Here is a 21,765-nt window from a genome sequence, read left to right as displayed (position 1 = left end):
AGGCGTTATTTGCCTTTCCTGTGCTCCAAGGCAAATGCAGTAGGAAGGATAACCACATGGTCAATGCAACTTCTGATGCTTTGATGGCAGTCTCCGATGTTCCCAGGTCTCTAAGATGGAGGGTATGGAGGTGTTATCAGAGGGTGAACTTTCTGACTCAGGAAGTGGTTTACCTCTGACGTATTCGGATGTTATGTCTTTCAGATTTAAGCTTGAACACCTCCGCCTGTTGTTACTGGAGGTTTTGGTGACTCTGGATGACTGTGATTCAATTGTGGTTCCTCCAGAGAAATTGAGTAAGTTGGAGAGATATTTGGAGGTCCCTTCTTATTCTGATGTTTTTCCTGTTCCTAAGAGAACTTCAGAAATTATTGCAAAGGAATGGGAGAGACCGGGTATTCCATTCTCTCCTTCTCCCGTTTTCAAGAAAATGTATCCTATAGCTGACACCATTAGGGATTCTTGGCAGACGGTTCCTAAGGTGGAGGGGGCTATTTCAACCTTGGCTAAACTAACTATCCCTATCGAGGATAGTGTTGCCTTTAAGGACCCTATGGATAAGAAGTTGGAGGGTCTTCTTTAAAAATATATGTTCATCAGGGATGTTGCAACCGGCGGCCTGCATTGTTACAGTTACGACTGTGGCTGCTTATTTGTTTGATGCTTTAGAAGAGTCTCTTAAAACTGAGATTTCTTTGAAAGAAATACAAGATAGAATTAAAGCTCTTAAGTTAGCTAATTCTTTTATTACAGATGCTTCTTTTCAGATTACCAAATTGGCGGCTAAGAGTTCTGGATTTTCCATCTTAGCTTGCAGAGCTTTATGGTTAAAGTCTTGGTCTGCGGATGTGTCCTCTAAGTCTAAGCTTTTAGTTATTCCTTACAAGGGGAAGACCCTGTTCGGGCCTGAACTGAAGGAGATTATTTCTGACATCACGGAAGGTAAGGGTCATTCCCTTCCTCAGGATAAGAAATCCAAACTGAGGGGTAGACAGAGTAATTTTCGTGCCTTTCCAAACTTTATGGGAACCCCCCTTCCTCCTCTTCTAAACAGGAAGGTAACTATTCACAAGCCAAATCTACCTGGAGACCAAATCAGTCTTGGAACAAGGGTAAACAATCCAAGAAACCTGCTGCTGTTCCCAAGTCAGCATGAAGGGTTGGCCCCAGATCCAGGACCGGATCTAGTTGGGGCAGACTGTCTTTCTTCATCCAGGCTTGGATAAGAGATGTTCAGGATCCCTGGGCATTAGAAATAGTGTCTCAAGGGTACAAGCTGGAATTCAGAAATTCTTCCCCCAGAGGAAGATTTCTTCTTTCTCGATTGTCTGTAGACCAGATAAAGAGAGGGGCGTTCTTACGCTGTGTAAGAGACCTCTTCTCCATGGGAGTAATTTGTTCCTTTTCAATTCAGGAACAGGGACAGGGGTTTTATTCAAATCTGTTTGTCGTTCCCAAAAAAGAGGGAACTTTCAGATCTATCTTGGATCTCAAGAGTCTAAACAAGTTTCTCAGAGTTCCATCTTTCAAGATGGAAACTATTCGTACCATTCTTCCATTAATCCAGGAGGGTCAATTTATGACTACCGTGGATTTAAAGGATGCATATCTCCATGTTCCTATCCACAGAGATCATTACAGATTCCTGAGGTTTGCTTTTCTAGACAAACATTTTCAGTTCGTGGCTCTGCCTTTCAGTCTGGCCATGGCACCCAGTATTTTCACGAAAGTTCTGGGGTCTCTATTGGCGGTTCTAAGACCACGGGGCATTGCAGTGGCACCTTATCTGGACGATATTCTGATCCAGACGTCCTCTTTTCAGCTGGCAAAGTCTCATACCGTCATTGTTCTGTCCTTCCTGAGGACTCATGGGTGGAAGGTAAATCTGGAAAAGAGTTTGCTAGTTCCTCTCACAAGGGTTTCCTTCTTGGGAACTCTAATCGACTGTCTATCTATGAAAATCTTTTTGACGGAGGTCAGGAAGTTAAAGATTCTGAACACATGCCAAGCACTTCAGTCCAATCCTCGGCCGTCTGTGGCTCAGTGCATGGAAGTAATTGGACTGATGGTAGCGGCAATGGACATCATTCCGTTTGCTCGGTTTCATCTCAGACCTCTGCAACTGAACATGCTCAGGCAGTGGAATGGAGATTATACAAATCTGTCTCCTCAAATACATCTAGATCAGGAGACAAGGGACTCTCTTCTATGGTGGTTGTCGATGGATCATCTATCCCAGGGGACATGCTTCCGCAGACCCTCATGGGTGATAGTGACAACGGATGCCAGTCTGTTAGGATGGGGAGCAGTCTGGAACTCTCTGAGGGCCCAGGGTGTATGGACTCGAACAGAGTCTCTATTTCTCATCAATATCCTAGAGTTGAGAGCAATATTCAATGCATTTCAAGCTTGGTCTCAGTTGGCTTCGGCCGAATTCATCAGATTCCAGTCGGACAACATTATGACTATAGCTTACATCAATCATCAGGGAGGAACAAGGAGTTCCTTGGCGATGACAGAAGTAAACAAGATAATTCAGTGGACGGAGTCTCACTCTTGTTATCTGTCGGCGATCCACATCCCAGGTGTGGAAAACTGGGAAGCGGATTTTCTGAGCAGACAGACATTTCATCCGGGAGAATATTAACTTCATCCGGAGGTATTTTCCAACCTGATTCTCAGATGGGGCAGGCCGGAGTTGGATCTTATGGCGTCTCGTCAGAATGCCAAACTTCCGAGATACGGATCCAGGTCCGGGGATCCACAAGCTAAACTGATAGATGCCTTGGCAGTGCCTTGGTAGTTCAGCCTAGCTTATGTGTTTCCACCATTTGCTCTCCGCGGGCGATTGCTCGAGTCAAACAGGAGAGGGCTTCGGTGATCCTCATCGCTCCTGTGTGGCCTTGCAGGACTTGGTATGCCGATCTGGTGGACATGTCATCTCAGCCACCGTGGACGCTTCCATTGAGGAAAGACCTTCTCATTCAGGGGCCCTTCCATTATATGAATGTAGTTTCTCTGCAGCTAACTGCTTGGAGATTGAACGCTTAATTTGATCTAAGTGAGGGTTTTCTGATTCGGTCATAGATACCTTGATTCAGGCGCGTAAGTCTGTTACTAGAAAGATTTACCATAAGATATGGCGTAAATATCTTTATTGGTGCGAATCCAAGGGCTCCTCAGGATTATGATTTTGTCTTTTCTCCAAGATGGATTGGAAAAAGGGTTGTCAGCTAGTTCCTTAAAGGGACAGATTTCTGCTTTGTCTATTTTGTTACACAAGCGTCTGGCAGATGTTCCAGATGTTCAATCCTTTTGTCAGGCTCTGACTAGAATCAGGCCTGTATTTAGACCTATTGCTCCTCCTTGGAGTTTGAATTTAGTTCTCACTGTTCTTCAAGGGGTGCCGTTTGAACCTATGCATTCCATAGATATTAAGTTATTATCTTGGAAAGTTTTATTTTTGGTTGCTATTTCTTCTGATCGCAGAGTATCTGAGCTTTCGGCATTGCAATGTGATTCTCCTTATCTTATATTTCATTCGGATAAGGTGGTGTTGCGTACCAAACCTGGGTTTCTTCCTAAGGTTGTTTCAAATAAAAATATTAATCAGGAAATTGTTGATCCTTCCTTGTGTCCTAATCCTTCTTCTAAGAAGGAGCGCCTGTTGCATAATTTGGACGTGGTCCGTGCCTTGAAGTTTTACTTACAGGCAACGAAGGATTTTTGTCAATCGTCTTCCCTGTTTGTTGTGTTTTCTGGGAAGCGTAGGGGTCAGAAAGCTACGGCTACCTCTCTTTCTTTTTGGCTGAAGAATATCATCCGTTTTGCATATGAGACTGCTGGACAGCAGCCTCCTGAATGAATTACGACTCATTCCACTAGGGCTGTGGCTTCCTCATGGGCATTCAAAAATGATTCTTCTGTTGAGCAGATTTGCAAAGCTGCAACTTGGTCCTCTCTTCACACTTTTTCCAAATTTTACACATTTGATACTTTTGCCTGTCTGAGGCTGTTTTTGGGAGGAAAGTTCTTCAAGTAGTGGTGCCTTCCGTTTAGGTTCCCTGTCTTGTCCCTCCCTTTTCATCCGTGTACTATAGCTTTGGTATTGTATCCCACAAGTAAGGATGAAATCCGTGGACTCATCGTATCTTGTAAAAGAAAAGGACATTTATTCATACCTGATAAATTTGTTTCTTTTACGATACAATGAGTCCACGGCCCACCCTGTTTTTCTAGACAGGTCTTTAATTTTGTTACACTTCAGTCACCTCTGCACCTTGGCTTTTCCTTTCTCTTCCTAACTTCGGTCGAATGACTGGAGTGGGAGGGAAGGGAGGAGCTATATATACAGCTCTGCTGTGGTGCTCTTTGCCTCCTCCTGCTGACCAGGAGGTGATATCCCTTAAGTAAGGATGAAATCCGTGGACTCATCGTATCGTAAAAGAAACAAATTTATCAGGTAAGAATAAATTTCCTTTTTTCTTTCATGGTTAAAGGGACATGAAATCCAAATTCTTTATTTCATGATTTAGAAAGAGTATGCATTTTTAAACAACTTTCTATTTTTTTCTATTATCTCATATGCTTTATTCTCTTGATATCCTTTTGCTGAAAAGTATATCTAGATAGGTTTCGTAGCTGCTGATTGGTGGCTGCACATAGATGCCTCGTGTGATTGGCTCACCTATGTGCATTGCTATTTATTTAACTAAGGATATCTAAAGAATAAAGCAAATTAGATAATAGAAGTAAATTGGAATGTTGTTTAAAATTGTATTCTCTATCTATTTTTTTATTTGTGTGACTTCCATTTCTGTAATCTACCTATTGTTCCAGTGCCCCAGAGTAAGGATTTTACAATATTGTTGTATTTTCATTAATTAAACATATTATACTGATAATTTTAATGTTTAAAGGGACAGTCTACTCCAAAATTGTTATTGTTTAAAAAGGATAGATAATGCCTTTATTAATATAACCATGTTGGTTGTGCAAAACTGGGGAATGGGTAATACACTTTTTTTTACCTCTGTGATTACCATGTTTCTAACCCTCTGCAGACTGCCCCCTTATCTCAGGTCTGTTTACGATTTGCATTTTAGCCAATCAGTGTGTTCTCATTTGTAACTCCACAGGTGTGAGGACAGTGTTATCTATATGGTACACATTAACTAGTTCCGTCTTGCTGTAAAAAGCTTATAAAATGGACTGAGATAAAGGCGGCCTGCACAGGCTTAAAAACAGGCAGAGATTTAGAGTTTTAGATGCTATGACGTTTATTAATATAACAAAGTAAAGGTATTATCTATCTTTTTAAACAATAACATTTTTGGAGTAGACTGTCATCCCTTTAAATACTGGCTATAACAAGCTATTTAAAGGTTTAGAAGAAATTACACTCCCTGTGGGTGGTGGGATAGAGAGATGATAAAATGTTAATTTCTTAATGTTCTCTCCAAGGGCCAGATTTTCAAAAACTAGCCACATGGATACAAATCATCCGCTTATTTTACTGTGCGTTGTATTGTAATATACTGTAAGTGTCTCTCCTTAGCGTAACACATTTATTACAGCAGGGCATAGTTTGAGACAATTAAGATTTCAAGTAGCAGGTGTGTTGTCCAAGGAGAGGGGATGACAGAGAAACCCTTTTGAAACAAAGAGAACTGTTTTGGATTTGTGAGCTGAGTACCTTATCCCCTGGAGGCCTGAATAGAGAAATGGATTGGGTTGTGTTTAACTAAGTGAGAGGATACATGGGCCTAAAAAGAGGTGGTTTGGAATAATTCTGTATACTATGTATACTTGACAATAGACAAGAAAATGTGAATTAATTGTATATACCATAAGGATGAGGATTTATCTCTCTATATTAGCTGAAATGGTTAAATAAGTTTCATGTAGGGAGTTGTGAGAGGGTTAATTGGGTGGTGGGACTTAGGGTATTTAAGGATTGTTTTGCATTGATGGGCTTTTTTGTCCTTTTTAAATACAAGTTCTTGCCAGCAGTTACCATTATCTCTTTATTATGAACACTAATCAAGATTACCTTATTGGTTTCACTGAAGTCCCAACTGTAGCTCAGTATTAGGTTGGTACATGCAATACAGAGTCTTGCTCTTCATAAGTGATATAGCCTGTATATTTGTGATGAATTTGAATAACTAATATAAAGGATTTACTTGAAACAAAAACAATAGAAGCTGAAAAAGAAAAAGAAAAAGGAGAACCCAAATGAAGATGATGAGGAAGACAGCCCACATTCTGAAGAAGGACCCATCAAACCGTTACCGCCTGTAATGCCAGACAGACAAGCTGTTGAGCAAGACATTCGAGAAAAAGCTGGTAACATCAGAAGGAGACCAGGAGAACCTATACTGATACCTGAACTAAGCCTGTCAGGGGTTGTAACCCCCAATGATATGTGTCCGAGGTAAACCATCTATTTAAATAACAAAAGCAAACCATTTCCTCTTACAGTGCACTACTCTTAAAGGGACACTCAAGTCAAAATTAAATGATTCAGATAGAGCAGACAATTTTAAACAACTTTCCAACTTACTTCCATTAACAAAATATGCACAGTCTTTTTATATTTATACTGAGTCACCAGCTCCTACTGAGCATGTGCAAGAATTCACAGAATAAACGTATATGCAGTTGTGATTGGCTGATGACTGTCACATGGTACAGGGGGAATAGAAATAGACAAAAATTTTAAAATTGTCATAAAAAATCTACTACTCATTTGAAGTACATACTAAGTGCTATAGCATTGTCTTGTTATCTTGCATTTGTTGATTATGCAAATCGACTGTGTTTACTGGTTCTTTAATAAAGCAAATCTAAGGAGTTTGCCCAATTGAAGGCCCTCTTCTCTTGTTTTAGTTTTGTTTAAAGTCTCTAGTTTTCCTTATTGTCTGTCTCTTGCATGTAATGTACCCCTTTATAGCGTTGTCTAATATGCTGGCTGGCGTACAAGTCACTGCAAAATACAAGAGTATATATATATATATATATATATATATATATATATATATATATATAGCTGTCAATGTAAAGTCAATCGTTCATGAATCATATCTAACACACACTTTTAACCCCTTTACCAAAAAAGGATGTGTATATACGTCATGCGTAACTTTACCCATTGTACCGGGTAACGTGTATATATACGTCCTAGCTTCAGGAAGTTACAGCAGCCTCGTTGTAAAGTGACAGTCGAGAACTGCTGTCCCTGAGCTCTGTCTGCATATGGAACCGGAACACGATCGGTGCTCAGGTTCCATAGGAAGGCAGATGCTGATCATTACAAACATTGACACAGTCTGTGTCACTGTCTGTAACAAACCTCCGTTTGTGCTGTTGGGATGTTTAGGAGGGATGGAGGGAGGTGTGTGGGCGGCACGGCAGTGGCGGGGGGAGTAAGTGGGAGGGTGGGGCGGCACCCTATCTACAGAAAATTAATTTGGAAGAAAGAGGGAGGGAGGGGATGCTACACTACAGAAAAAAGTTGAATCAGGGTGGGGGGTGTCCCTACATAATGATTGTAGGGAGGGGGAGATTGTTGACTCCTACACTACGGAAAAAAAAATTAAAATATTTTTAAATAATAAAAAAAAACTATGAACTGGGTGCTAGCAGACAGCTGCCAGTACCTAAGATGGCGGACACCATTAGGAAGGGGAGGGTTAGAGAGCCATTTGGGATGGATCAGGGAGGTGGGAGGGTAAGGAGGGATCCTACACTGCCAAAAAATAAATAAAATTAATTAAATAAATAAAAAAACAAAAAAAAAAAACACCACATACTGGCAGACTGTCTGCCAGTACATAAATTGGGCATTCCAGACAAAATTGAAATCCAAATGAATGCATTTCAGTTTTGATTTGAAACATTTTTGTAATATCTATGTATTAGCAAAAATGCTTCTTATAAAAGCTATAGCTGTTTCAAAAGTGTATTTAAGTATGCACCGTGCACCAGCATTTTAAACAAAGCACTTGCTCAGAGAGCCTAAGATGCTTGTATCATCTATCAATGACTTAGTTTGTTAATTGTTGACATGATACAAGCCCCACTGGTGCTCTGGAGCAGCTGCAGTATTTAAAATGCTGGTGTTCTGAGAATGTCTTGCTATGCTTTACATGCACATGCAGAGAAAACTTTTTACTTAAAGCATTTTTGCCAATACATGTATATTGCAAATATGTTTCTGTTCAAAGATGTAATTCATCTATGTAGATTTAAATTTTGGCCGGAATGTCCTTTTAAGATGGTGGTTAGGAGTGTGGGAGGCGAGAGAGCTATTTGGGAGGGTCAGGGAGGTGGGAAGTGTCAAGTCAGAGGGTTATCCCTGTATTAAAATACTATTACCCTTACCAGATAACTAGAGGCAAATTCAGTTGAAAACTGAACAAGAATGTACAAATAGCACTCAACAAACCATTCTTGCTAAGATAATATATATAAGAACAGCAAATATGTATATATTTATATATATATATATTATCTTATATATATTATCTTAGCAAGAATGGTTTGTTGAGTGCTATTTGTACATTCTTGTTCAGTTTTCAACTAAATTTGCCCCTTTTTTTCTTCCTTTCCTATGTACAGCACCCGCCCTACAGCGTCCCATACCGTTTTATATAATACGCGGTTTAATTGTTCATAACAATTTAGGGCAACAACCCTGGTAGTGCCATCGTTTTCCCTTTTGTATTCAAAAACTTACCAGATAACTAATTAACCCCTTCACTGCTGGGAATTCCAGAAGTGTGGTGCACAGATGCAATTAGCGGCCTTCTAATTGCTAAAACGAATTGTAAAGCCATGCATGTCTGCTATTTGTGAAAACAAGGGACCCCAGAGAACCTTTCACAACCATTTTTCTTATGACTGCAATAGTTTTGTGTAAATAATTTTAGTAAGAAACCCAAAGTTTGTGAAAATGCCTTGGGTTGTCTAATATATATATATATATATTTCTGTTTAAATTGATTGATAGCAAAAATGCTAAAAATTCTTTTTTTTTTCCTCTGAAATTCCCGGTAGTGAAGGGGTTAAAGAACTTTACATTTTACTTCCATTATCAAACTGCGCAGTCTTTTTTTTTACCTGCACACTTTCTGAAACACCAGCTCTTACTGAGCATGTACAAAAGTTCACAGTATGTACGTTTAGGAGTGTGTGATTGACTGATGGCAGTCACATGATACAGAGGACAGGAACATTAAAAGAAACACGACTTTGTCACAAATAAAAAAATCTTCCACTCATTTGTAATTCCAACTACATGTTCTTGCATTGTCTTTTTATTATACATTTGTTGATTAGGCAATCGTACTAAATTCACCTTCCTGTTGTCTGAAAACACTGAAGCACTTTGCACTACCGTTTTTATGTGCACTCCCTGTCATTTACAACCATATTGGCATCTTATTAAATCTTTAATGAGCTGTCTTGAATAGTTCTTTATTTGAGTAATCTGATTGGTCAGGCTTGCCTTAAATATGAGATGTTCGTAACTTGACAACCACCTATGATTAAGCACTGCACATGCGCGAAATGCGCCAGGGGGGGTCCTTCTTTGCTTTTTAAGAATTTGAAATAAAATATATTTTTTTATTTTTACCCTCGAGTTCTCACGACATCTTTCTGTTTCATTGGGAGGATGCCTGCAACCACTCTTTAGCTAATTCAAATTGAATTGCTTCATTACTATGATAATGTTTTTCTAAGTAAATGATCTTCTCAGCAGCTAATTTCTTTTCCTGTGAAAAAACTGACAGTGACATCTTATAGTTTTTTTCTATCCTAAAGCCGACTTTACATTAACTTGCTTGGAACAATCTATGTTTTTGACTCATGTCATATCATATTGAATAAGATTGCGATATACCAGTAATTATCCTCACATATTTCTTCAAAGTTATTCATATTTTGTCTTACATTTCTCTAAACCTCTTGTTAAATTATATTAAACTTGTCACTTGTTTCTAATAGAAATACATATCTTGACAAACCATTTTAACGGACATTTCTTATTCAATATTCACAACTAAGTAGATAATCTGCAACATCTGTCAGTTTATCCACAATAAATTCTACATTTCACTACTTAGGTTGGAAGAAGCTGTTGCAGAAAGAGTTTTACAGCACTAAGATGATTTTGTTTTATTTGCCTATATTAAATGACCATTAAATACAGTAAAATTGCATTATTAACAGATGTATAATAAAAAAGACAATGTGAAATCACTGTCCGAATTACAAATCAGTAGTAAAAAAATGTTTAAATCAAATTTTGTTAATTTTTTTCTTACCCTTGCATCATGTGACAGCCATCAGCCAATACAAAATGCATATATGTATATACAGGGAATTCAGAATTTGTGTATATAAAAATATTGTACATATTTTGATAATGGAAGTGAATTGGAAAATTGTTTACAATTGTGTGCTCTATACGAATTATGAAATTTAAATTTTGACTATAGTGTTCCTTTAAAGGGCCATTATAGTGGAAAAAACTACATGCTCTCATTCAATTTTATCACTATCAACTCTTTGGCCCATATGCATAATAAGGTTGAGCAAACAAGCTACTCAACTTGAGATTCTGTTCCTCCGCTGCCCGTATGTATCATTACTCGCTCAAGTGAGCATATAAAGCTCGTCCCTTCTGACGCGTGACCAAATGTGTGAGAGAAGGGCCTGTCAATTACTCCTAGCAAGAGAGCTTGAGGCGATTACTCTCTGCCACCTCAGAGGTGGTAAAGAGTGTAAGAAGCAGCGGTCTATCACTGCTGCTTCTTACATTGCGGGAAGCAGGCTCACATGTGCGAACCTGTCCCGCAAGGGCTCAAGAGCAGCTTATGCTGCTTTATACATGGAGCCCTTTATGTGTTTAACCCTCCCTCAAAGAGAACTGCTGGTCCAGAGTGAAGACTGCTGCTGACCCAGTCAGCATTGCCAGTTGCACAACCTATTGGATCAGCACCAGTTACTAATCCATAACCAGCGAGGGGTTAAACACATAGATTTGCAGGGTCAGTAATAGTAAAGTCACATGGTCTTATGAATGAGAGCATGTATTTTTTTCCCAATATAATGGCCCTTTAAAGTAAACTAGGAAAATGTATTTAATGTAATTGTTTAATTTCTTTCAGAAGGTGGTGAAAGTCCATGAGCCATTACTCCTAGTCACTAGGAAGAGGCAAAGTTTACCAAAGTTCTCAGAGCACTTAATTCCTCCCACCTCTTAGGTATTCCAGTCTTTTATTTGCCTTCACAGGAGGAAGGTGAAAAATGTTGGTGCTCCAGATTCTTTGTTGAGAGAGGTCCTCAGACGATTTGAGGCCCATTTTTCCCTCAGAGCGCTGCTACTGAGAGACAGGGGGGGTATTGGAATATTGAGTATAGACACAATTACTCCCAGTGATGGAGTTAGTCACAAGCCTGCCACAGGTGTCACGGGCACCAGTTCCTTAGCCTCCTCCTATTGGGTTGTCGTAATACTACACACATATATCCTCTGCTGTGATGGGCTCTCTACCAGAAGCAGTCTTTTCTGCAGCCAATGTGCATGGTAGAGTGGGTGCATCTGAGGTAAGTGCAGCCATTTCTTGCACTCACATAGCCAACAGGCTATTAGTAGGTACACCATAGCCAGGGAACATACACATGTAACAGACTAATTACACCTTTATTATTTAGACTTTTCATACTTAGTCTAGTAATTATGGAATTCACCTGTAAGTTACATTGCAATGCAACCTTCTACCCTGTGTTTATATATATATATATATCGCAAAAGGAATTTAACTTTTTGGCAATCTGAGAGGGGTCTCTTTTTGTATTTTTTTTTCCCTGTTAATGATGCTCTTATTAAAATAATTTTCAGAGAGTAAACTAAGCCTGGTCTTCCCTTTTAATCCATCCTCTACATTTAATAGGCTGTTTCCTTTACCGGCTTCTAATGTAGAGCTTAGGGAAGCTCTTTCACTGGTGGATGGTGCTATTTTGATTCAGCCAAACACACCTCTATTCCCTTAGAGGATAGAACATTTTGGACGTGAAATTGGTAACCTTTCATTGATAGGCCTTTTTCAGCAAGCAGTGTTTTTGTAGCAATTGTGTCTGCTTTTTGGTTTGATAGTTTGTCTAAGGAAATTCTCAGAAGACTCTATGGAGGAGGATTTTCAAAAAGTCGGCTGATGCCCATTTTTGACATAATTCAATTTTATGCTAAGCACATGAATTTAGCAGTGCTGACCAGAAGGGCTTTATGATTTGTCATTGTCAGCAAACAGGGTGTTCAAAGATAGGCTTTTATCTCTCCTTTTCAAGGAAGACTTTATTTGCACCTGGTCTTGACGTCATCATTTCCACTGAGTCTGGAGGAAAATGAATTATTTTTTTTTTCAATTTAGGAATCAAAAATCTTCCTCCTAATTAAGTTAATTAAAGGGACACTAAACCCAATTGTTTTTTCTTTCATGATTCAGATAGAGCATGCAATTTTAAGCAACTTTCTAATTTACTCCTAGTATCAATTTTTCTTTGTTCTCTTTATTTAAAAAGCAGGAAAGTGATGCATAGGAGCCGGCCCATTTTTGGTTGAGAACCTGGGTTAGGCTTGCTTATTGGTGGGTAAATGTAAGCCTCCAATAAGCAAGCGCTATCCATGATGCTGAACCTAAAATGGGCTGGCTGCTAAGAAGAAAAATTGATAATAGGAGTAAATTAGAAAGTTGATTAAAATGTCATGCTCTATCTCAATCATGAAAGACAAAATTTGGGTTCAGTGTCCCTTTAAGTTAAATCATTTTGGAACAAGGCCAACCATTCTATGAGCCTTCTTTCTCTTCCAAGTCAGCATGAAGGTATGGTCCCAATCCAGATTCTTTTCCGGTAGGGGGCAGTTAGCTCCTTTTTTAGGTCTATTGTAGTCTGTCCAAGGTCACTGGGTTCTAAATATAGTTTCCCAGTATTACTAAATAGGGCTCAAATTGAGGCCTTTTCAGGGAAGGTGTCTTTTGGCACATGTTCCATGTTTCCAAATTTTATTAACTGTAGTTTACGTTTTGGAACAAGGGCAATTATTTTATTCCATCCTTTCCATTGTTCCCAAGAAAGAGGACATTTTCTGACCATTTCTGGACTTTAAGGGCAATAATACCCAAATGTTAAAACACTTGAAAGTGCTGCAGCATAGCTGTAAAAAGCCAATAAGAAAATATCACCTAACATCTCTATGTAAAAAAGAAAAATATTTTACTTCAAAAATTCCTCAGTAGCCACATCCCATTGTAAAGAACTTCTAAGCAGCATATCAGTATGTCTGTCCCGGGACAGCTAAGGGGTTGAGCCTCATGCACTCTCATCTTATTTCTCTGTTCAGTTTAAAGGAAGTTTACTATGACATCTCATGAGAGTTAAGTCAAATCTCATGAGAGTTAAGTCAAATCTCATGAGATCACAGTAAAAGAGTTCATGACCTCAGCACTGTTGATGCTGATTGGCTGCTGTTCATTTCTTCATATTTTTTTTTTTACCTGCAGCTGAGTATAACTTTTTACACAGAACTTACTCTGCTGAGCTGAGGTAAAATGTCTTCCTTTTTTACATAGAGATGCTCAGGTGATATTTTCCTGTCAGCTTTTTACAGTTATACTGCATCAGTTTCAAGTGATTTAGCATATGAGTATTATGTCCCTTTAATGAATTTTAACAAATTTCTCAGAGTTTCTAGAAAATGCTACCCCTTATTCAACAGGGCCAATTTATATCAACGTTTAATTTGAAGGATGCCTTACTTCCCATTCCAAGCCCAACTACAGCTTCTTTTGATTTGCCTTTTAGGACAATCTTTTCATTTTGTGCCTCTAATGTTTGGTCTATCTACAGCTCCCAGAATTTTTTTTTTTTTTTTATATATAAAGTTTTTATTGAACAGGTTCATAAAACATGACATAAGATACACAGTACAAAGTATAATAGTGTGCTATTAAATTCCATCTGATTGCTATTACAGGTTATGAACATGCAGCTTCTGCTGTGTATCCGCAAGGACAAGAAAAAAGAGAAAAGAAAATCTTTTATATATAAACCGCATAGGCCTCTAAATAGGCCAACTTTAGCATCTTGTCCAGTTATATTTGAGGGAACCTTTTTCAAAATAATTAAATAAGAAAAAAAAAGAAAGAAGGGGAGGAAAGGGAAGAAAAGGGGAAGAAGAAAAAAGAAAAAAGAAAGAAGAGAAAAGGAAGAGGATAACCGTAGTGATGAAGAAGGGGTGAAGCAGTAGGGAGGAGAGAAAGAGGAGAAACATAGGAGGAAGTATAAGAAGAAGAGGGGAAATCCAGAAGAGTGGGTAATGAAGTAATCTCTCCAATATCACCTGTCCCATAGCATAATGTAACATCATAGGTCAGAAGCTCGAGTAAGGTCGAAATTATGTTGGTACCTGCAGTGATTCCCAATAAAGTTTTATATTTAAAAACATGTCATGTCTATTTCGTTTAAGATAAGAGTATTCTTCCAAAAGAATAAGTTCTTGTGTTCTAGCTGCCCACTCCGTGATTGTTGGGACATTTTGGGATTTCCATTTTCTGGCAATTAGGGATTTTGCTCCATTTACGCAAATTTGAAGTAGGGAAAGTCTAAGTTTACAGGAGATCCTAGGCCTAGCGTTGAACAGTATGATCATTGGGTTAAAATTAAATGTAGTACCTAGTAACGGGTGTAATATCTTTTCTAAGGAGTCCCAAAAGGTCCGCAGGCTAGGGCACGACCACCATATGTGCGATAAAGTTCCCTCACCCCCACACCCCCTCCAGCACAAAGAAGAAACCTCAGGGTATATCATTTTCAGTCTGACTGGTGTCATATACCACCTTGAAAGAATTTTATAGTTCATTTCGAGGATCTGGGAAGAAGACGACGTTTTGCCAGTAAATTCAAACAATTTATACCAGTAATCCGGTGTAATGTCTTGGTGCAATTCTTCCTGCCAGGATTGAGTGTATGTCGGTAATGTTCTATGTACACAATGGTCTATAATTCGCCTCGACATAGCAAGAGTTCCTCTTGAGGTAATGGCAGCTCTGCAAAGCGTTTCAAATGGGGTGAGAGAGCGTGTAAGCTGAGAGCTATGTGGGGAAACTCGCAGCAGATTTTGCAATTGGGAGTATTTCAACCAGTTAGTAAATGTACCTTCCAGAACTTCAGATAAGTCTTGTCTCGGCCTAAGTTTCCCCTGGGAAAGAAAATCCACCAGCGGAGATGAAAACCCCAACTCTTTATAGTGTATGTCCCCCGTTGAGAGATGGATGCCTAATAGTAATTCAGTGTTTTGGAAAATTGGTGTCATGGGCGAGTGGGGTGTGGATATGCCTTTTATATGGGTAATTATTGTATCCCAGGTACGAAAGATGTGTCTATACAGAGGGGATGATCTAGCTCTAGTTGGGCGATATTTATCCTGCAGCCAGCAAATTGGGCCTACTTTGGGAGTTTTCAGGATATGCGTGTCTAGGGGGATCCATGCCTTGTCTTGAGAGCTATTGTGCCAATTTAGTATACGTTGTAGTACGTTAGCCTGATAATATCGGAGTATATGGGGAGTACCCAACCCACCATCTTTCCTAGATCTATATAAATTTTGCCTAGCCACTCTCGGTTTTTGTCCTCCCCATATAAAATCGTTAAGGATAGATTGGAGCTGTTGGAGATAGGTATTGGGGAGATGAATAGGGATAGTCTGCAATAAATAAAGTATTCGAGGCAACAATGACATTTTCGTGATTTGGTTTCTGCCCCACCAAGAGAAATATTTATTTCGCCAAGATTGGCAGTCCCTCGATATTTCTTGTAAGAGCGGTGTGTAATTGGATTTAAATAGGGATGTCAGTCGTGGTGTAACGTTAATACCTAAATATCTGATGTGATCACTGTTTAGTTGATATGGACAGACCTGTGCCAGATTTGAGAACTTATGGGCGTTCATTGTAATATTTAGAATGTTAGATTTCTGGTTATTAATCAGGAAGTGGGAGAGGCTCCCAAAACGGCGAAATTCGGTCAATACGGCCGGTAGAGATATACTAGGATTAGATAAGGACAACAGTATGTCATCAGCATATAAGCTTATTTTATAATTGTTGGGGCCTACGGCTATCCCAGTGATGTTAGTATTTAGCCTAATGTGGGATGCTAGGGGTTCCATTGCAATGGCAAATAATAGCGGGGACAGTGGGCACCCCTGCCGTGTACCATTATTTATTTGAAAAGACTCTGACAAAATACTATTTACTCTGATTCTAGCTGTGGGATTACTATATAGACTGAATATCCTGTTAATCAATTTATCTCCAAACCCATATCCAGTCAACACCGAGCGAAGGTATACCCAGTTCATCCTATCAAACGCTTTTTCCGCGTCGGTTGAGGCCAGGACCATCTCAATATTAGAGGTTGTAGCAAAATCGATCAAATGGAGCGTCCTAATTGTATTATCCCTGGCCTCCCGACGCGGAATAAAGCCCGCCTGGTCTGTGTGGATAATATGAGGCAACAACGTACTAAGTCTAGTTGCCAATATCTTGGCATATATTTTAGCGTCCGTATTTATGAGGGATATAGGCCTGTAGCTGCCTGGTTCAAGTGGGGACTTCCCTGTTTTATGAATTAATGTAATGTGGGCCGATAAAAAATCTGTGGAAAAAGATCCGTTTTCGTCTATTGAATTAAATAATCTAAGCAGGTGTGGCAGTAATATATTTTTAAATGTTTTGTAATACAAATTGGAAAAACCGTCGGGTCCCGGGCTTTTTTGCGTTGGGAGAGATTCAATGGCCTTTATGATTTCCAAAGGGGCAATGGGTTCATCTAAGCCTGCGGCCTCCTCCTTCGAAATCTTAATTAAGTCAGCCTCCCTAACATATGTATCCATATCGCTAGTCTCTTCGGGGGAGTCTATTGGTGGTAAATTATATAGTTTACTGTAGTAGTCATGAAATGTTGAGGCAATTGACTTACTATCTTGTATCTCCTCACGATCTACGTTATATAGTTTTTGGACATAGGAGTTAAGCGTTCTTTGGCGTAAAGCTCTGGCTAATAGCCTTCCGGCTTTGTTTCCTTCTGAGAAATATAATCTCTTTAGATAAAAGGCTTGTCTTTGGGCTTCTTTTTGTAACTGGGTATTAAACTTATTTCTTGCAAGGGCAAGGTCTCGATTTATGATGGGATCTAAAGGGTGCTGGAAATGGGCGTGCTCAAGGGTCGATAATTGGTGTTCAAGCGTGCTATAGTCTGACTTCCTACGCTTATTAAGAAATGCTTTGTGTTTGAGAAAAATGCCCCTTATTACCGCCTTGTGTGCATCCCATAGGGTACTGGGTGTAATAGAATCAGTCATGTTTATTCTAAAATACTCATTCAGGGCTTTAGAGATTTGTTCTGTAAATACTGGATCTTTTAAAAGTGTTTCATCCAGTCTCCAGATGTATTGGGAGAGTGGAGCCGAGGGCCAAACAACGGTGAGCGTGACCATAGAATGGTCCGACCAGGGAGTTAGGGAAATAGTGGTGGAGTCTATAATGTGTAAGCTAAGTTGGTTTACTAAAATGTAATCTATTCTAGACCAGGACCTATTCGGGTGCGAGTAAAATGTGAACTCTTTCTTCTGGGGATGTTGCAACCTCCACACGTCTACTAGGGAGTGGGCTGATAAATTGGTATTAATGCTTTGTAATGTAGATATGGGGATCCCACTCCGTCCGTGAGAGCAGTCGAGCAAAGGTGACAGAGCTACATTAAAGTCGCCTGCGTAGATAACAGTTCCCCTAGTAGTAGGCAAGTATCTGTCCAGGGTCTGCCTAAAAAACTTAGCTTGTGCTCTATTGGGGGCATACACATTCACCAGTGTAACCGGTTGATTATATAGAGTTCCCTGTAAGATAAGAAGTCTACCCTCTTTATCCTGTTGTTTGGCAGTTAGTTGAAACGGTAATCTCCTATTAAAGAGAATGCCTACTCCATTTGTTTTACTGTCGTTATGAGAGAAATAGCCAAGAGGGTATGTGCTGGAGGAGAGTGCGGGAGCCCCCTCGCGACTAAAGTGTGTCTCCTGAATAAAGATAATGTCGCCCCCCAGCCTGCAAAACCAATTCAGGGCTACTGATCTTTTTGTTGGAGAATTAAGGCCCTTGACGTTTTGGGAAAAAATTTTTAGTTTAGGGAGGGACATAATAATCTAAGGGTCTGAGCAGCATAGAGGGGCTAGAACTTACTGGAATTAAAGGGTGTACCTGCATGTCTATAGATTCCCATCTCTGGAATGAGGGGTACTTACTGTGTAACCGAGCTTCTGGTGGCCAAAAATGATGTGCATGAATGGTACATACAATGGAACAGATAATACAGAGATTGGTATGTCGAAAGATCCTCTGGGGGTAGAGAAAAAGGTGATTATTGAGAGAAAGAGAGAGAAGAAGAGGGAGAAAAAGTAAATAAATAACAAAAAACAAAGACATTACAGTAAAATACAAACCTAACCTACCTACAGCAATTGAAAAATGGCTCAAGAACATTGAGCTATAGGTCAGGGCTAATACTATTCTGTTTTAAATGCAAACATATAGGAGAACATAACATTCTTAACTAATATAATCTCCATCCTCTTAAATCTTACTGCCACCTAACAGTGCAGAGCTAAAATTAAAAGTGTAAGATAACTAAACTAAACAGTGTAAAAATAAAAGTAAAACTGCAATAAACATCACTTTGTGGTCAACTAGCAATGCTAGATGGAGACGGCTAGAGGGTATTGGGTCATCATACCACCTTAGCAAAAAAAAAAAAAAAAAGAAAAAAAGGTATTTTCCGGCTTATAAGGCTGTGTCCATCTATTCTAAAGTACTATTACCACATAGTCGTCCACATATAGGAAATACTGTTCATAGGTGGGTCGCCCCCTGGGGAGCATCAAGATGAGGTAGAAAAGGAAACACCTTTCTAGAAGTAAAGTGGTGGAAAAAGTTCAGATAAATACTAAAGGACCTCAGGTAGGTGTTTGTTGAGCATCATCTTGGCCTGAGAAGGGGGTAGCAACAGTCTTGTCTTTTCTCGATCTTTTCCGGTTGACTGTGGTCCAGCCCAATCTTTGGGGTCTGGGGGTATGGGTGTCTTGTTGATCCTGATCAGGCTTGGATTCATTAAGTTTGGGAAGGGTAGGTAGAGGTATGTTCAATTGTTTACAGAAAGGTTCAATATCTTCCAGCGATCTATAGGTGAATGTCTGTGAACCCCGAATCACCCTAAGGCAAAACGGGAAACCCCATCTATAAGGTATCTTCAGTGTTTGTAGATGTTGTGTTAAGTACCTGGCCTCTCTCCTTTTACCAAGTGTGATAGGGCTTACATCTGCGTATACCTGTAGATGACTATCTTCAAAGCAAATATTCTGTTTTTTCCGAGCTGCAGTAAGGACCAGTTCCTTGTCTTTGAAGAGTTGAAATTTTAAAATCACATCTCTTGGCGGGTCCGTAGGTTTCGGGGGTGGTCTGAGTGCCCTGTGGGCCCTATCTAGTGGGATAGAAGGTAATTCAGATTCATCAGTAATATGCTGAAAGATTTTTTGCAGGTAATCCTCAAGTTGAGGGGGGAGGATAGTCTCTGGGATACCCCTAATCCTAAGGTTTTGACGTCGCCCCCTATTGTCCAGATCTTCTACATGGGTTTGGAGGTTGTCTATAGTGACACTCTGTTGGTACGCCTGTCTGGAAAGTAATTCAAGCTCTGAGTTGATATGGTCAGATCCTTCCTCCAAGTATTCCATTCTATCCCCTAGATCATTAATGTCCTTCCTGACCTCTTTAAGGCCATCCTTGATGAGTTGACTGACCTGTGATAGCAGTGCAGCAAAGTCATCTTTGGTGGGTAAAAAATTTAAATCTGCCCTTGTGAGTGGTCTGGTGTTCCTAGAGGACGTTTGAGATTGTATTGATTCATCAGAGTCACTCATGTTATCTTGCATTTCAGCTGCCGGCCCAGGGGTGGCTTCTAAGGGCTTAAAAAATTATTTTAGCATAGATGGGTTTTGCATGTTTTTTAGGCTCTTACTGCCTTTAGGTGCTTTTTTCTGTCCTTTAACAGACATCTTGCAGCGTCTGGAGTAGGTGATAAAGGTCTATTAACTCAGATTGGACTCTCTCTTATTCTCTAGACCAGATGTAGACAGAGGTTTAAGAAACCACAGTTTGATTAAATATTGGCGTGATCATCCACCATTAGGTTATATTTAGAAATTTCTTAGTCGGGTTCCCCGCTATCAGTGTATATGGCAGAGACTCGTGGCGTTAAATCACAATGTGTGCTGTTCTTGGCCTGTTAGTATGTGATGCGGCATAATTACTTAGCGTGTAGCATATTCAAAAAAAGTGATCTAGCTCGCTCATGGCTTATTCTCAGCTTGTCCCAAAATATCATGCCTCGGCTCTCAGTGGCTGGCCAAGTTCAGAGTGTGCAGCAGTGATGATGAGGCCTTGCTGTAATGTGGGACATCGGGGAGGGCAGGCCCTAATGGCGCACTACTCACTGTCTCCGACGGCGGTTCTCTTGCTTGTGCTGGGCCGGTTCAGGTCCGGAACATCTTTCCCGATCTGCTCCAGGGAGGTATAGCGGCGGGTATGAGTTGCGATGTGTCGCTTCACAGCCTGCAAAACAGGCCTCCGTAGTGTCCAGATATGGCGGCGGTTAACCTCCGATATGTTGTGGTGCGGTGCTGCTTTTCAATGCTGGATAAAGCACCAGGGCACTGTTGAATAGCTGACCTGTAGGTCGATGTGGAGATAGATCAGCTTTTTATGCTCCTAAATAGGCTTTTTAGCCCTGACAGACACGGAGCTCACTCATGTGCGTCCTCCATGATGAGCTGCTAGCTCCGCCTCAGCTCCCAGAATTTTTATAAAGGTTTTAGGAATTCTTTTGTCTGTGTTATGTACTCATTTAGTTCAGTAGCGTTTTACCTGGGCAATATATTTGTTTCAGGTCCATGTTTTCCTACAGCTGTAATTCATACCAGCATTCTACTGTTGTTTTCTTCGCAGGCATGGTAGAGAATTACTTTAAAATAGTTCTATTTCTCATTTAGCAAAAGTTTCTATTTTAGGAGTCATTATAGACTCAGTGACTATGCAGCTTTCTCTAATGGATCAGGGATCAAAGTTATAGTCAGTTTGCTCACAACTACACTAAATTTCCAACCCATCTGTAGCTCAATATATGGAAGTGTTTAGTCTGTTGATTGCAGCATTATATGTTCTTCCTTTTGCAGAGGTCCATATGAGACCTCTTTAACTTTGCATGCTTTGACAACTGTGCTAAAATTTCACTCAACTATCCTATGGGATTCTTCAGTGAGGCAGTCTCTGTCCCAGTAGACAATTGTTTCGTGGGGGGCTAGGTTTGCAAGGCAGCAACATACTTTCTCTAAATTCTACTACTTTGATGTGTTTGGTAGGAAAGTCCTCCAGGCAGCATTGTTTGGTAATTAAGCCCCTGCCTTAAAATTTTTTGTCCTTCCCAATTACTCGTGGACTTCACAGCTTGGGTATTAGTTCCCAGTAGTAATGGCTTGTGAACTCTCACCAACTTATGAAAGAAAAGCGTCCACGAGGCCTGCTGATTATCATTTTTTATGTAATTATTTTTTTTCTGGCAGCAGTTCTGGTTTTCACCTCATTTTCCCTA

The 21,765-nt window shown here is 39.9% G+C and overlaps 1 protein-coding gene across 1 annotated transcript in view; it reads left to right on the top strand.

Annotated features, from left to right (window-relative positions):
• CC2D2A (coiled-coil and C2 domain containing 2A) overlaps positions 1–21,765 on the top strand; it is a 319,163-nt gene that overhangs the window by 96,300 nt on the left and 201,098 nt on the right. Inside the window, exon 15 of the mRNA XM_053704126.1 lies at positions 6,204–6,436. Within this exon, the coding sequence (XP_053560101.1) occupies positions 6,204–6,436 (233 nt within the window). The remainder of the gene's footprint in view (positions 1–6,203; positions 6,437–21,765) is intronic.

The sequence above is a fragment of the Bombina bombina genome, chromosome 2 (genome assembly GCF_027579735.1).
Source record: "Bombina bombina isolate aBomBom1 chromosome 2, aBomBom1.pri, whole genome shotgun sequence".
NCBI classification, from domain to species: Eukaryota; Metazoa; Chordata; class Amphibia; order Anura; family Bombinatoridae; genus Bombina; species Bombina bombina.
This window is presented reverse-complemented; position numbering and strand designations above follow the sequence as displayed.